The 14,698-nt window shown below is 40.2% G+C and overlaps 1 protein-coding gene across 1 annotated transcript in view; it reads right to left on the bottom strand.

Moving 5' to 3' along the window:
- Positions 1 to 14,698, bottom strand: part of TRPC3 (transient receptor potential cation channel subfamily C member 3) — a 93,779-nt gene that overhangs the window by 9,734 nt on the left and 69,347 nt on the right. Inside the window, exons 8-11 of the mRNA XM_060246835.1 lie at positions 12,351 to 12,546; positions 9,843 to 10,052; positions 9,219 to 9,302; positions 2,717 to 2,792 (exon numbers count right to left, since the gene is read on the bottom strand). Of these exons, the coding sequence (XP_060102818.1) occupies positions 2,717 to 2,792; positions 9,219 to 9,302; positions 9,843 to 10,052; positions 12,351 to 12,546 (566 nt within the window). The remainder of the gene's footprint in view (positions 1 to 2,716; positions 2,793 to 9,218; positions 9,303 to 9,842; positions 10,053 to 12,350; positions 12,547 to 14,698) is intronic.

Genomic DNA, 14,698 nt, shown 5'->3' with positions numbered 1-14,698 from the left:
TGCTTCTCTAAGGCAAAAATACTAAATACTTGTTCACCGTATTTCTTGCACGAACTGCTAATATCTTACAGCAAATCAACATCCCTGGGATATTTTGTGTATTTTCTATGCCTGTTTTCTTTCCTTAGCTATTTTGGGAGGTGCATTCAATTCATGTGGGTGTTTCTAAATATTAATACTACTATAATTTGGGGGTTTAATATATTTTTATTCTGGGTCCAAATTTATAATTATAATTTATAATATTACTGTTGATACACAACTGGTATCCTTTATATTCATTGACATATTTTAAGGGGGGGATAAGAGTATTCTGTGGCATAAAACAAGAGAACTGAGGATAACTCCAGGAATTGCTCCCTTCTAGACACATTTTCATTAATTTTGAGCCCACATATTTTCCTTGAGGCTTCAAGCATTTGCTTGACAGATCCCAGGTATCTCTATTTAAAAGATCTAGCATTAGTTGATGTGAAAGATCTTCCTGAGACCTTGGAGAATTGCTGTCAGTCTGAATACTGACTTTGATGGCATATGGAGCTATTAGCCACAGCTTATTGTTGGAACTCTCTGTCTGGGACAGTGATCCTCTGTATTCTTGTGCCTGGGGGGGGCACAGTGGAAGGGCTTCTAGCCCCACTGGTGGACCTCTTGATGGCACTTGGGTTTTTTGGCCACTGTGTGATACAGAGTGTTGGACTGGATGGGCTATTGGCCTGATCCAACATGGCTTCTCGTATGTTCCTATGACCAAGGGTCTAATTCAGTATAAGGCAGTTTCATGTGTTAATGTGTATTTTTATGTGTATAAAATAGGGTTATCAACTCCTAGTTGGGAAATACGTGGAGATTTTGGGGTGGGGGGTTTGGATCCTGGGGAAGGTATGGTTTGGTGAAGGGCTGGATATAATGCCATACAGAGTCCATCCTCTAAAGTAGCCATTTACTCCAGGGGAACAAATCTCTACAGTCTGGAGACCAGTTGTAATTCTAGGAGGGCTCCAGGTCACATCTGGAAGTTGGCAACTCTATGCTAAAAGGACTTCTTTTCTCCAGCCCCCTTCCCTTGAAATGTGAAAGGCCAGTCAGGTTTCACCAATGCATCCTTCTTCCACTATCTCCACTCTCTGGCAGAATGATAGGCTGACAATTGCATCTGCCAAGAAGATAATTGCAACATCTTGGATGAAGTAAGAAATAGAGAACAGCTAGCTGCTTCATTAAAAAAAAAAACCACTCATGTTGTGTATAGCAGTTTCTGCTAGATCTCAAGCCTATGATATATGCATATTATATACTGAATACATTACTTTCTTAACCACATAGCTACAAATTAGCCATGGAGTCTTGTGAACAAAAATTCTACTTTGTGAGCTACTGGCATTAAAGGTATTAGCTACTGCATAAATTAGTTTGCTCTGGGGTCATTTTTCCAGAGCCAAGACAAAAATGTGTGAGCCGGAGGCTAAAAAAAACTGTGAGCTAGTTCACACTAACTCAGCTTAGCAGGAACACTGCCTACAAGCATAGTCATAAATATCTGTCAGTGAAATTAATGGCTAGTCCATTCAGGTCAATGCAAATTAACACATGGGGTGAAATCTCTGTGCTGTTATGCCAGACACTCAAAACCCTCTTTGTTCTATTTCCTGAAGAAGCGCACCAGAAATATTATTTGAATGAGGGCCAAAGGAGATCATTGATTATTTCTCCCAAAGTTTTTTGGAAGACAAGGTACGTGCATAAGTACATGAAAACGGATTGAGGTGCAGTTTGGGATTGAGGGGCGATGATTCACTTCACTCCTTCCTAAAGCTATTAATCACAATGAGGAATAAACAAGATCTCCCCCCTCTCAACATGTAAAAAGCACAGTTTCAGGGAAACAATTTCGATGAAGGAAAGAGCAAGCTCTTAATTCCAGAACCTATTTGCTTTGAATTTAAAAACAAAACAAAAAAACCATTGAGTGATCCAGTCATGAATCTCTTACATAATGCACATCTTGCCTTCAAAAGCTTTCCATGGTTAGATGAAAGGTCTATGCTGCAGTTAAGCTATTCTGTTCTAGGCAATTACTATTTCTAGGGAAAACCATGTAACAGTTCTTGTCTTGTTCCTCAGCACCTGTAATAGCCAGCAGAGCCAATTGCCTCTCTTTTTAAATTGTAGAATGTGAGTAATCATAGTTTCCTTTCTATGAAGTTTATTTCATTTATTTAAACATACTGACATAGCACTACCCAAAGCATTTTCCAGTGAGCTAAAAGGACAGGTCTTCTGCAAAGAATATTTGATAAAACACTGATATTAATTTATCAGAAACTGTAAATAAACAACAAATGAAATTTTGCTTGCAATTGTTTTGTGGGTTGCCAATCTCCAGGTAGTGGCTGGAGGTAACCTACTATTACAACTGATCTCCAGGTGACGGAGATCAGTTTATCTGGAGAAAATGCCTGCTTTGGAAAATGGGCTCCATGGCATACCCCACTAAAGTCCCTCCCCTTCCCCACCCATATGTCTTCAGACTCCACTCCCCAAATCTCCAGGTATTTTTCTGTCTGGAGCTGGCAACCCTAAACCTGCACCAGACATCCAGCTGCAGTGCAATCCTAAACAGAGCTACATCCCACTGATGTTACCACATTATAGTCTGACTTCACTATGCGCAATTTAATATATCCTGCTATTGTAAGTCTGCAGCATCTCTTACCCTCATTGACTTCATCGTTTTCTTTATCCACTTGTGCTTTCAAAACATAACGTTTTATAAGCCTCTTCATGATTTGCTGTGTTGGGGGGAAAAAGAACATTGCTCATCAAGTTTGTAATCTTATCAGCCTAGTGTTGCAGTCTAATGGCACTTTTCTATTTTTATCCTATCCTTCCTCCAAAGAGCTGAGGGTGGCACATATTTCTTCTTTTCCACAGAAGTAATTCCCATTAATATCAGTGGAATGGGATTTACTTCTGAGTTAAAATTCCAGAAGAACAGTCATGTTAGCCTATTACCCAGAAGAGCAGTCATGTTAATCTGTCGCCCCAACGTAAAGAGGAGTGCAGTGGTGTCTTAAAAATTAAAACAAACAAATAAAATCTTACCCCACCATAAACTGTCAACTGTCACCATAAACTTGCAAGTTTTTAGTTCATCATTACAACATGGCTGTAAATCCAAAAGCATGTCCCTTATCGGTTAATCAAAGTATAACATTACAACTCAATATTGTTACATTTCTTTTATAATGCTACCTTTACTACCCTTATTTTTAAGCCTTAAAACAAAACAATACCTGCACAAATCACATTGAATGAAAATATGGTCCATCCTAATTTTATTGACATATGCCAAAAATGTCACATTTTATGGATTTTAAAAATTATTCAGCTGGTATTAAAGAAGGTACCTATGGCGTAGCTCTTCTTCAGTAAAAGGATTTCTTTTGTTTCTAAACTCCTGCCAGAGTGCAGTCAACCACAGCTTCCTTTTTCTTTGACCATTCTGTAGACCAGGATGCCTAATTAGATAGACCACTGGTCTGACAAACATGGCTGGTCTCTAAATGGCAGCTTGAGCTTACAAGGTTTTCCAATTGTATCTGCATAGTACATACAGCATATGAAGCCACATGATACTAAGTTGGATCATCAGTATATGTAAACGAGTACTGTTTACTTGTCTATGTCATTAAATACATCTCTTTTTAAGCATATACAGAATTTTCATTGAAAAGTCAACCCTACCAGCCAGTTACATCTATTGGGCTAGCTCACTTCTTTAAACTGGCCAATAACAAGATAGGATTAGATCTATCCTTTGCAAATATCCATCTAATAACTCTGACAGGGAATCCCAATAGTACTCAGTGGTATCTTTTAGCTTTCCTTTCATCTCCTCCATTGGGCTCACAGATGGAAAGCCACTGAGCCCCTTCCATACATAGATCTCATAGACCTGCCTTTCTTGAGATCTTGTACCTTGCAAGAGGCGCTAGATGATGTCAATACAGGGAGCAAAAATTGTGTGCAGGTCAGGCCCTTGTGCCCTATCTGTCCCGCCAGAATTTAGCTACAGTGACCCAAGCAACGGTCACTTCCAGGCTGGATTACTGTAACTCGCTGTACGCAGGCTTGCCCTTGGGACAAACTCCAGCTAGTGCAAAATACGGCAGCATGGCTGTTAACTGCATTGCCTTTATGGGCAAGCAATGCTGCCCCAATTGCACTGGCTACCAATCAAGTACCAGATCCACTTCAAGGTTTTGGTACTGACGTTTAAAGCCTTTTGGTACTGATGTTTAGTGCCTGGGACCGACATACTTGAGGGACCACCTTTCCCCATACATGCCCTGGAGGTCGTTGCGGTCTGCTACACAACACCCTCTGACCACCCCTGGTCCAAATGATGTCAGTTTTGCCTCAACCAGGGCCAGGGCCTCTGACCCCTGCCTGGCGGAATCAGCTCTCTATGGAGATCCAGGCCCTACCTGAATTACTGTAATTTCATAGGGCCTGTAAGACAGAGCTGTTCTGCTGAGCCTTTGATTGAGGCAGCAATTGTCCTATTCCAGAAACTATTCCATCAGTTGGCCTCCTTAGTTGGGACATCAAGCTTTACAAACTATGGTGCTATCCTATTTACTATCACCATCATTTCATCTTGGGCCAAAAACTACTGTATCCTGTGAAATGAGCCCTTCCCACCTGATGATGCACCTTATTTTATTGTTCTATTGTTTGATTTGCTAATTTTTATTGTATCGTTTTAAAATTTAAATTGTAGGGTTTTTATTGTTGTTCAGGTCATGTTGTGATCCGCCCTGAGCTCATTATGGGAAAGGGCAGAATATAGGCCTACCAAATAAATAAATAAAATAAATACCTATGGAGTGATTTCTAAATATAGCATAACCCTTTCTCCTAATAACATTCCATGCCTAAAGACCAAAACTGATTTGACATTTAAATAATCATACCAATCTTGCAGAAGTCTGGACCACTCAGATTGCTGCAAGCTCTTTTCACCACAAGGTGTCAGCAGAAAAATCCATTACACAGTTTCTGAGAAGTAAGGCTTTTTCCTCCCCTACCCTGGAATATTTTAACATTATCCAGATCAAAGGGGACAACTGGCTAGGGTGACAATATGACAGTTTACATTATCTACCTTTATTATGGTGTGTGATCAGGAAATCTGGGATGTATTTGCCATATGGAATCCATGGCTTGGCAAACAAATTTAAGGTGCAAAAAACTGCAAAATTAATATACAATCTGAGAAAGAGCTTTCTTGGTTGTGGCACCAAAACTCTGGAATTCTCTACACAGGAAGATTCCTTCTGTTGCTGTCTTCTGCCAGAAGGCTTTTCTGTTACCTCTGATGTTCTTTCAGTGATCCCTCCTTCCTGCCCTAGACATCATTTCTTCAGCTGCATTAACTGGCTTCTCCAGCAGTAATGCTAAATCCAGTATAACTGGATTTAAATCAAATTAGCAAAGGACAGCTGAACTCCATCAAAGGTGAGATGTACAATGTCCTTCAAGGCCTTGGTCTTCCCAGAATTTCTTCTGTTTTATCAGGATTCAGTTTCAGTTTGTTTTCTCTTAGGCATTTAACCAAAGTAGTCAGACAATGGTTCACAGCCAGGAGATTTACATACTAAGATGTAGGGCTGGATGCCATCAGCCTACTAATGACACCTGATTTCAAGGTTACAAATGATTTCTCCTGAGAGCTTTTCATAGAATTTGAATAATAACAGCAATAAGACTGCACCCTGTAGAACCCCACAGGACAAGTCCCTCATTAATAACTACACTCTGATAGCAACTCTTTGGCCGTTTTCCCACTCACGTTTTACTGGCGCCACGACCATCCTGACGCCGGCGAATCTGCCTGGATTTCGCAACAGAAGCGCCGGCGCTCCCAGAAGCGCCGGCGCTTTCCGTCGCTAAGCCAGCGCAAACGTTTTCCTGCATCTTTGCGATTTCCGTTTGCGCTGGCTTAGCGACGGAAGTAGCCGGCGCTTCTGGGAGCGCCGGAGCTTCTGATGCGAAATCCAGGCAGATTCGCCGGCGTCAGGATGGTCGTGGCGCCAGTAAAAGGTGAGTGGGAAAACGGCCATTGGGTGTTAACAGATGGGTATTTAGGGGCATATCAGAGGCGTCCCAAATTGGGCTGGGCTCAAAAAGAGCTGTCCCGAACCCTGCACAGGCTCCCCAGCGAGGAGGCCCCATCCTGTCTACAAGGCAGCTTGGCGCAATCAGACAGAGGGGTGCCTTAGAGACCGGACTGCTCTTTTTCTCCCCCAATGAGTCAAGCGCTCTGGGTAGTTTTTTATGAACAAAAAAAAGCCAGAAACGGCTTGGGGTGGCTTTCATACCACCAAGGCACCTCACTTGTGCACTTCCCCATCCAGTTACCAAAGAGGCAACTGCCATGCAGCTTGAAAATTTGCTACCATTTCAACAGTGCTAGCTTTTTGAACCACTCTGCGGCCGCCGGAGGATGAGGTGAATACAGGATGGGGCCAGGTGGCAGATGTTCACATTTGCAAGGATTTTTTGAGACGCTTTCTGAGACATCTCTGAATTGCCCCTAACTGCCTTTCTGTTATCACCCTTTGAGACCAATCTGTAGGGAACAATTTAAATTCCAAGCACATTCCCTAACACCTACTTCTGCCTTCAAATATTTCATTAAGATGGAATGATCCACTGTACCAAAGAGTGCAGATAAATCTAGAACAAGCATGGCCTTTGTCTACATTCATTAACTAAGGTTACCATTGCTATATTATGTGTGTTTTTAATCTTGTTAGCTGCCTTGGGGGCCCATTTGGATAGAATGAGGGTAGAAAGGCAGGATATAAATTTTGTAAATACATAAAATTGGTGAAAGAACTTTTCCATATGTCAGCTTCTAAGGTCCATGGAGCTAAAGAGGAACCAGAAGCAGAAAAACCTTGGAGCCTGTGATATTTAACTACTTGTAGGCTTGGGAGGTGATGATTGGATTATTTTCTTCTCAGTGGTTTCTAAAGTGGTTGATTGTTCCATTGGGATATGTGTTATTTCTGATCATTCCCTATTTCATTGATAATAAGTCTGTGATAAAGCTAATCTAAAATCTCCTCTTTGAAAGCTAAACACATATCTGCTCTGAGGAAATCTTTCAAAAGAAAATGGATTTCCCATTTACTAATATCACACAGGAAATTACCTGGTCCATTTTACGGGATACTCTCAAAGCACATCTGAAAGGTTTTATTATTGTTTACGCTTCCTACAGAAAACACCAATGCAATGAAGTACTACATATACTAGAAAACAAATTAAAAGATGCCACAACTACTTATAATACTCACCCCACATCTGAAAATTATAACACTATGATGAAATTCAGATATGAAATAAATTGCTCTCATCACAAGCTGAGTTTACCCTGGCTTGTATTAGGCAAAATTATTAGAATCAGGAGAAAAAGCTGGCAAATTGCTTGCATTTATATTAAAACAAATTCATTCTTGCAAGTATATCGTGACATTTAGAGATAAACAAAGAAAAATTCATATGAACCCCCGCCCCCCAAAGCAATTAAGAAATTTTACTCAGCTCTTTACTCTATGGACCATGTCCCCTCTACAGAAGCTATTTCAAAGTTTTCAGGTAAATTACAACTACCAGCTTTTAGTAAGCAACAAGAATTTTTGGCAGCCCCCTTTACACACTCAGAGATTGAATAATCAGCACTCAAGAATATGAAAAAAGTAAGGCCACAGGATCTGATGAGTACCCTGTGGAATGTTATAAAGCCTTTAGTAATGAACTGATACTGTTTCTGATTTGTGTTTTAGAAGATGCTCAAAACTGTGGCATCTTGCCAAAATCAGTATATGAATCAGCTCTAGCTATAGACCAATAACCTTAATAAACATCAAGAAATCCTTATAACAGCTCTTGCAATTCACTTCAAATCTGTACATTGCTCCACCCCAATCAAGTAGGATTTATACCAAGAAAACAGTGTGCTCACCACATTGATGTAATTGCTGCCATGGAAAATAGGTGTGATCCCTTGTTGGCCTTCTCACTAGATGAAGAGAAGGCCTTTGATAGATTGTCTTGGGAATTCTTGTACTCCACCTTGCAGTCTTACACTATACACCCAGAATTTATTATCTAGGTGAAGATCCTCTATAATGAGCCTTGCTCTAGAGAATTTACTAATGGACTATACTCAAGACAGTTTCATTGTTGCCTGTGGCACACAGCAAGGTTGCCCACTTTCACCTTTGTTATTTGATTTAGCTCTTGAATCTATGGTATATGCAATTTGACAATCAGAAGACATCAAATTCTGAGATAAAGAATTTAAACTTCTCTTGTATGGAGACAATGCAATGGTTTTTCTGTCGAATCTTGAACATTCCTTACTAGCACCAATGGACCTGCATTTTGGGAGTCATCAAGATATCGTATTAATTGGAATAAATCCCATGCCCTATCTCAGAGTGGACCAGTTTTCCCCCAAACTTTGTAAACAATGGCCATTTGATTTTGAATTTATTAAATAGTTTGGTATTTATATCCAAGAGATCGTTGCTCCTTTCTTCAAATGAACATGGATCAGTTTCTGGAACAGACTTCTTTTATGACCACATCTACATTCTTCCAAAAGCACTCCAGATTTTTTGCTTTTTGAACCCCAAGACTGAACACAGAAAGAGAACAAGAGCAAAAGCACCTTGCAGCTCTTGTAATTTTATCTCCAAGAATGATCTGAATCATAAAATCTTCTAGCTGAATTAGTTTCATATTCAATCTTTAAATCATTGTAGAAGTTGTATAATGTAGATTGTAAACATTTCCTCAGAAGCAAGTTTTACCTATTTTAATTGCATGTTCATGAACGAGTACATTTTGGGCTGGGATCTGGAGGTCTGCATATGCTCCTGTATTTGTGGGTGTATTTTTAAAAAACTTTCCATAAAAACATGTTTCCACACAACATCCAAACTCACCATTTAAAACGTAGAGGGGGTGACCTTGGTCTATGAATTACGTCCTTCTTACATTATCAGTGCTACATGATTAAAAATCTGTCAGGAAATCTACTTTATTCATACCGTGACAGCCCAATATAGCAGAAGCATGGAAACAGGTAGTTTATTCATATAAACATGTTTTGAAAGAGTTGCAGATTAACTACTTACCTGATAGCGTGTTGGCTGATTGAGAATGCTATTAAAGCTGTGCGATTCGAAAACCCTCGAGTTGGATTGAGCAAATACGTTAAGCTAGGAGAAATTAAACTGAAATTAGAGTATGTTCAATGGAATTTACAACTGTAACCTGGCATCATTTGACATGTATGGAAATAATACAGAAAATGTTCAGCATAAAACCAACTGAGCTTTGATTCTGCAAATTTCCTATAATGGTTGTTTACATTCAGCTTCAAGAATGTGTTCAAGAAGAGTTGGTTTTTATACCTCACTTATCTCTACCCTAAAGAGTCTCAGTGCAGCTTTCAATCACTTTCCCTTCCTCTTCCCAGAACACTCACCTTGTGAGGTAGGTGGGGCTCAGAGTTCTGAGAGAACTGTGGCTACCTTTACCACCTCCCCCCTCCTCCATGATGACATTGGACAGATATATATTGGTTACTTTTCAAAGGGTTTTTTTCCTGTTATATTTTCATATTGTTTAAATTACAGAACTGTACAAGAAGGCATCCCCTCATGAGTACAAAGAATTACTTAGGAGTCAAGAAACAATAAAGGCCTAAAAAAGAAGACAGTTCAATTAACCACAATTTACATCTTTTTTGCACCTACCCTAGATTTTGAGTTGCCCATTCCCATTTCCATATCCTTCTGCAGACTTCTCCTCCTGCATGTAAATAATTTAATGATCCTCAAGAAGAAATAAATAAAGGACTTTGGACTTGGTACAAGACTGAATGGAGGTGGCAGTGTTTTTCCATCATCAAAGTATGATAACCAGAGCTTGGAGCGAGCAAATTTCCACTCTACATCACTGTCATCCTGTATCAGAAACAAAGAGATGCCTGTTTTTCTGTTTTAATATCCTGGCATATACAGTTTTGGGTTTCATGGTGAAATCAAAGAAAATGCTGCAATCAAGGAAAACACACTGCCCTTTGTTTCATCAAGTAGCCAGTTTTTACACAAGACTATATAATTCTGTCAGCCCAATCCTTGAAAGAGTCTTCTTTATGTACTAGAAAAGAACGCAGATTATGGATGCAAAGGGATATTTTGGGGATACACAGAGTTTAGTCATACATTGTGTATGGACAGCCCCACTGTGCAGCTTTTGTGACTGGCACTTGACCACAAAGTTTCATATTAGGTACAGTGATTGTTCTTTTTAATTACACATTCTCTATTAGCATCTGAATTCCACAACATGTTTTGCTGTCCCATTGAATCCAAAATAAAAAAGCTTTCTGATAGATTAAATATGGCTAGCAATAACTGAAGTAATGCTAAGAAAAAGCTGTCTGCATGAATTCTTTTTGAAATTATGCCACTCTGCTGATGTAACTGCAGCCATGCATGTTTTCAGACAAATGCCAGCAAGTTTCTAATGTGTCTCTAAGATTAGAATCAATCTTATGAAAGTGGTAAGCAGAAAAAGATGCTTACATGGCATGCTGAATAATTAATCTTGGAAATGCAGCTTAATCATAATAAGATTTTCATACTATGCATTTTGTTCCCATACAAGGTACAAAGAAAATCATTCTTGTTTGAAAACTCACAGGGGTAAGCAAGTAAGTCATCTCTATTTGATAGAACTCATAAAGACCCTTAGGGCAGTGATTCTCAAACTTTTAAGCAGGACCCCCACTATAAACTTATGATGCTTTCACGGACTCACTTCTGAACCTACAGAAGTACATGCAGAGGTACACCATTCTAAGTCCATTGATTTCAGTGGGCTTAGAAAAGTGTAACTGTGCTTAGGACTGCAGTCCTATTGTACTTTTTGCACAGTAAAGTGATTCTACATTACTTGTGTCCAGGGCTTTTTTCTGAGCAGGAACACACAGGAATGCAGTTCCGGCTGGCTTGGTGTCAGGGGGTGTGGTCTAATATGCAAATGAGTCCCTGCTGGCTTTTTCTACAAAAAAGCCCTGCTTATGTCCAAGTTCAGAGGCACTCCACCTTCCCAAAGCCCCAACAGGGTCCCCTTGGGTCTAAGCTCCAGCCACAACAGCAGCAGAGCTCCGCTTCCCTCCCCTGCCACTCACTGACCAGGGCCTCAGAGCAGCAAGGAGCGCAATGGAGCTGGCACCCTGCACAGAAGCCACTGGTGGCAGCACCAAATTGAGAAGGGGCTGAACTTATGAATTAACTTGAGTTCAGTAAGTGTAATAAAGTTCAGATCAATGACCACAAGTTTGGAACAATGAATCCTCCAGGGCTGAATTTCTGTGCCTTTTTTATCAAACCACAGATGATAATTTTCTAACCCCCAAGCATTTCCCCTCTGCTTTAATCAAGCTGGGTTACTACAATATACATTGTACCTCTATATACTTTACAAACATGAGTACAGTAATAAGCTGTGTTTGTGCCTGCCATTGTGCCTGCTAAGCACAAATGAATGTTTGGATCCTGCCTAGATTTCCATGGAGGGAGGCTGATTTTCACTGCAGCTCAAAACAGTCTAAAATGCCATTCCATAAGAGACCCAAGGAACAGCTTAGGGGGGAATCCCTCCTAAGGGGTTTCCTGTGGGTGGGAGGGGTCTCCTGTGGGAGGGAGGATTGGTGAAAATCAACCCCTCCCCTTGTTCCTGAAGAAGTTTAGGCAGAAACCAAGCCAAAGTAGTGTCATGATATTAATGGATTAGAACCAAACCCCATAAAAAGAAGGGCTTTGTAGAAATGGACTTTACCCCTCCAGCTGTCTATCAGCAGCCCTCTATGCCCCTACAAAGATGCTGTTAAAGGTTAGGAAAGCTACTTGAACCAAGTGAAATGAAATGAAGCTGAGTTAAGATTTTAAAACAAGAGGGGGGGCCTGCTTTCCCAGATCCCTTTCCTTGATGCAGCTTGCCATGTTACACAAAATATTGTTCAGAAGGATTTCCTGATCCTCAGCTATGGCTTGGCGGGGGGGGAGAGGTACAGGAACTGCTCAGGGAAAAGGAAAGCAGAGAAATCTGCTGTTGTAAACTTCTATTTGCAGGTCCACTCATTTGACTCTACCCATTTGAAAACTATTTCTCATTGTAGTAAACTGTACAGCAAGAATGGATATGCTTTTGAATTAAGTTTTCACCCCAAAATAAATAGAAAAGTTGAAATCTACCTCAATTTCTTGATATGAGCTGTTAATCATGGCAATCAGCATGTTGAGTAAAACCACAACCATTGTTACATTATATATCCCATATAACACATAGCCAATATTCTCGATGAATTTATGATCATACTTGAGGACAACTGATGTGACTTCTGATAAGCCAAATATAGACCAAAATAAGGTCTTAAAACTTTCTTCAACTCTGCAGGGAAGAAGAGAACATTATTGAATTCTAAGACCAATACTTCCTATTTGTAAATTAGATTTAAAACAGCATTTATATAGCAATCAAAGAACCCAGTGCAGACATTTAATCAAAACAAGATTTAACTAAGAGCATGATTTCCCTGTTTTTGTCTGTACTTCTAATGGAACAGTCTTAACGTCATTTTTTCAATCTATGTAAACTAGGATGCTGCCTTAAAGTCATATTATCTATAGATGAAATGGCAACATGTCAAAAAATACCAAGAAAAGGGAAGCAAGCGATTGGCAGGTTCTGATGTAACAGCCAAACCATGGTTAAATAGCCTGGAATCCTGGGATGCAGTTAAGAATGTAAAATGTCAACTGGAATTTGGATATGACAACCAATTATGGTTTATCACAAATCCAGAAGTTTTTCATTAATTGGCTGCAGTTTGAAAAGCAAGAGGAAGAAAGGAAGTTCAAAAATTCCCCAACTATGGTTTGGCCATTATATCTCAACTGCACATTTTATTTCCCTCTGTAGGTTAATTAGTGTTTTTAAAATCAAATTATTTTATGCAAAATGAGCATGCATACCTCCAAATTAATGGTCGCATCTAAATTTACATATCAAATTTCTATCCTACCCTTCCCCCATAGATCTCAGGGGGAATAAATGATTCTCTCCTCCTCCATTTTATCTTTAAAACAAAAGGTAGGTTTATTTATTTATTTTATTGGATTTCTATCCTGCCCTCCCCACAAGCAAGGTCAGGGCGGCTAACAATCGTTATCAGGGCAGCTAACAACCATTAGGTTAGGTATATAAAGGTTTGCTGGCCCAAGGCATCCAGTGAATTGAATGGCTTGAGAATGGTTGCTAAACCCAGACCTCCTGTTGAATAAATTGGTGGCCAAGGGTGCCTTTTACCAGCTTTGACTGGTAAGCCAGCTGCAGCCTTCCTGGGCAGGAAAGATCTTGACACTCTGGTTTAGATTACAGCAATTAACTTTAAGTGAGCTACCCTTGAAGACTGTCCTACTGTTGTACAGAATTCTGCAGCCAGAAAGTTGCATATATGGGTGGGTTGTAGGGACTTACCTTGTCCTATCTATATTGTTCTATCTATATTGCTCCCAGTTTGCTTCTGACCCTAATTCAAGGTGGTAGCATTGGCCTGGGGTAGGCTTGCCAACCCCTCAGGTTCTGATAGGGAATCCCCCAGTTTTGTAGGCTCTTCCCTACCACCGGTCAGCTAGCCGGTGGGGGGAAGCCCTGCCCCCAACAGCTACAATGTGCCTTTAAACTTCAGCAGGCTTTAAAGAACCTTGCAGACAGCTTGTGTTTTGGACTATGTATGTGCCTTTGAATCTCAGCTGGAGGAAAGCTGCATGGGGTGAGCAAGCAGAGCCACATGGCTTTTTCTGGTGAATATGTGAAGCATTTGAGAAAGGAAGAGAAGCCAGTACAGTCCCTCTGTTTGTTTTGCATTGGTTTCATAAGTTATGTGGCTATTGAAATGGAGTTAACTAGAACCTGGTTACAGAATGGAGGAAAACTCTACCCCCTAGGCTGCTTTCCATTCATTTTCCTGTTAATCTGAATAAGTTGGTTGAACTACAGCAGATGGTTACATTCAGCAACTCCTGTAAGTAAATTGCCCCAGTGAGATCACAAAAGTGTGTGCTTGCAAACTGTAGTTGTTTTTTCTTGCTGCTTTGTATATGTATGTGTTCACTTTCATTTAGTGGAAGTGCAACTGCTGGGGAATGAGGAAATTACTGTATTCAGGGGAACTGCATTGCATTATTTATTTATTTGTTTGTTTGTTAGGGGATGGGAAAGTCTCCTGGCTCCACCTCCAAAGTCCCAAGATATTTTCTGAGTTGGACCTGGCACCCTAGCCTGGGGCCAGCACACCTTAAGGACTGCCTACTTCCATATGAACCCTCCTGACCATTCTGGTCATCTTCAGAGGTCCTACTTCAAGTGCCTTTACCATTTGAGGCTTGTCAAGTGGCAAACTAAGAAAGGGCCTTCTTGGTTGAGATGCTGAAACTTTGAAACTCCCGCCCCAGGGAGATTTGTCTGTCTTTATCTATTGCTATCTTCTGTCAGCAGGTGAAAATGTTTTGGTTTTGTTTGGCATTCCCTAACTCTTATT

Source organism: Heteronotia binoei, chromosome 9 (genome assembly GCF_032191835.1).
Source record: "Heteronotia binoei isolate CCM8104 ecotype False Entrance Well chromosome 9, APGP_CSIRO_Hbin_v1, whole genome shotgun sequence".
NCBI lineage: Eukaryota > Metazoa > Chordata > Lepidosauria > Squamata > Gekkonidae > Heteronotia > Heteronotia binoei.
This window is presented reverse-complemented; position numbering and strand designations above follow the sequence as displayed.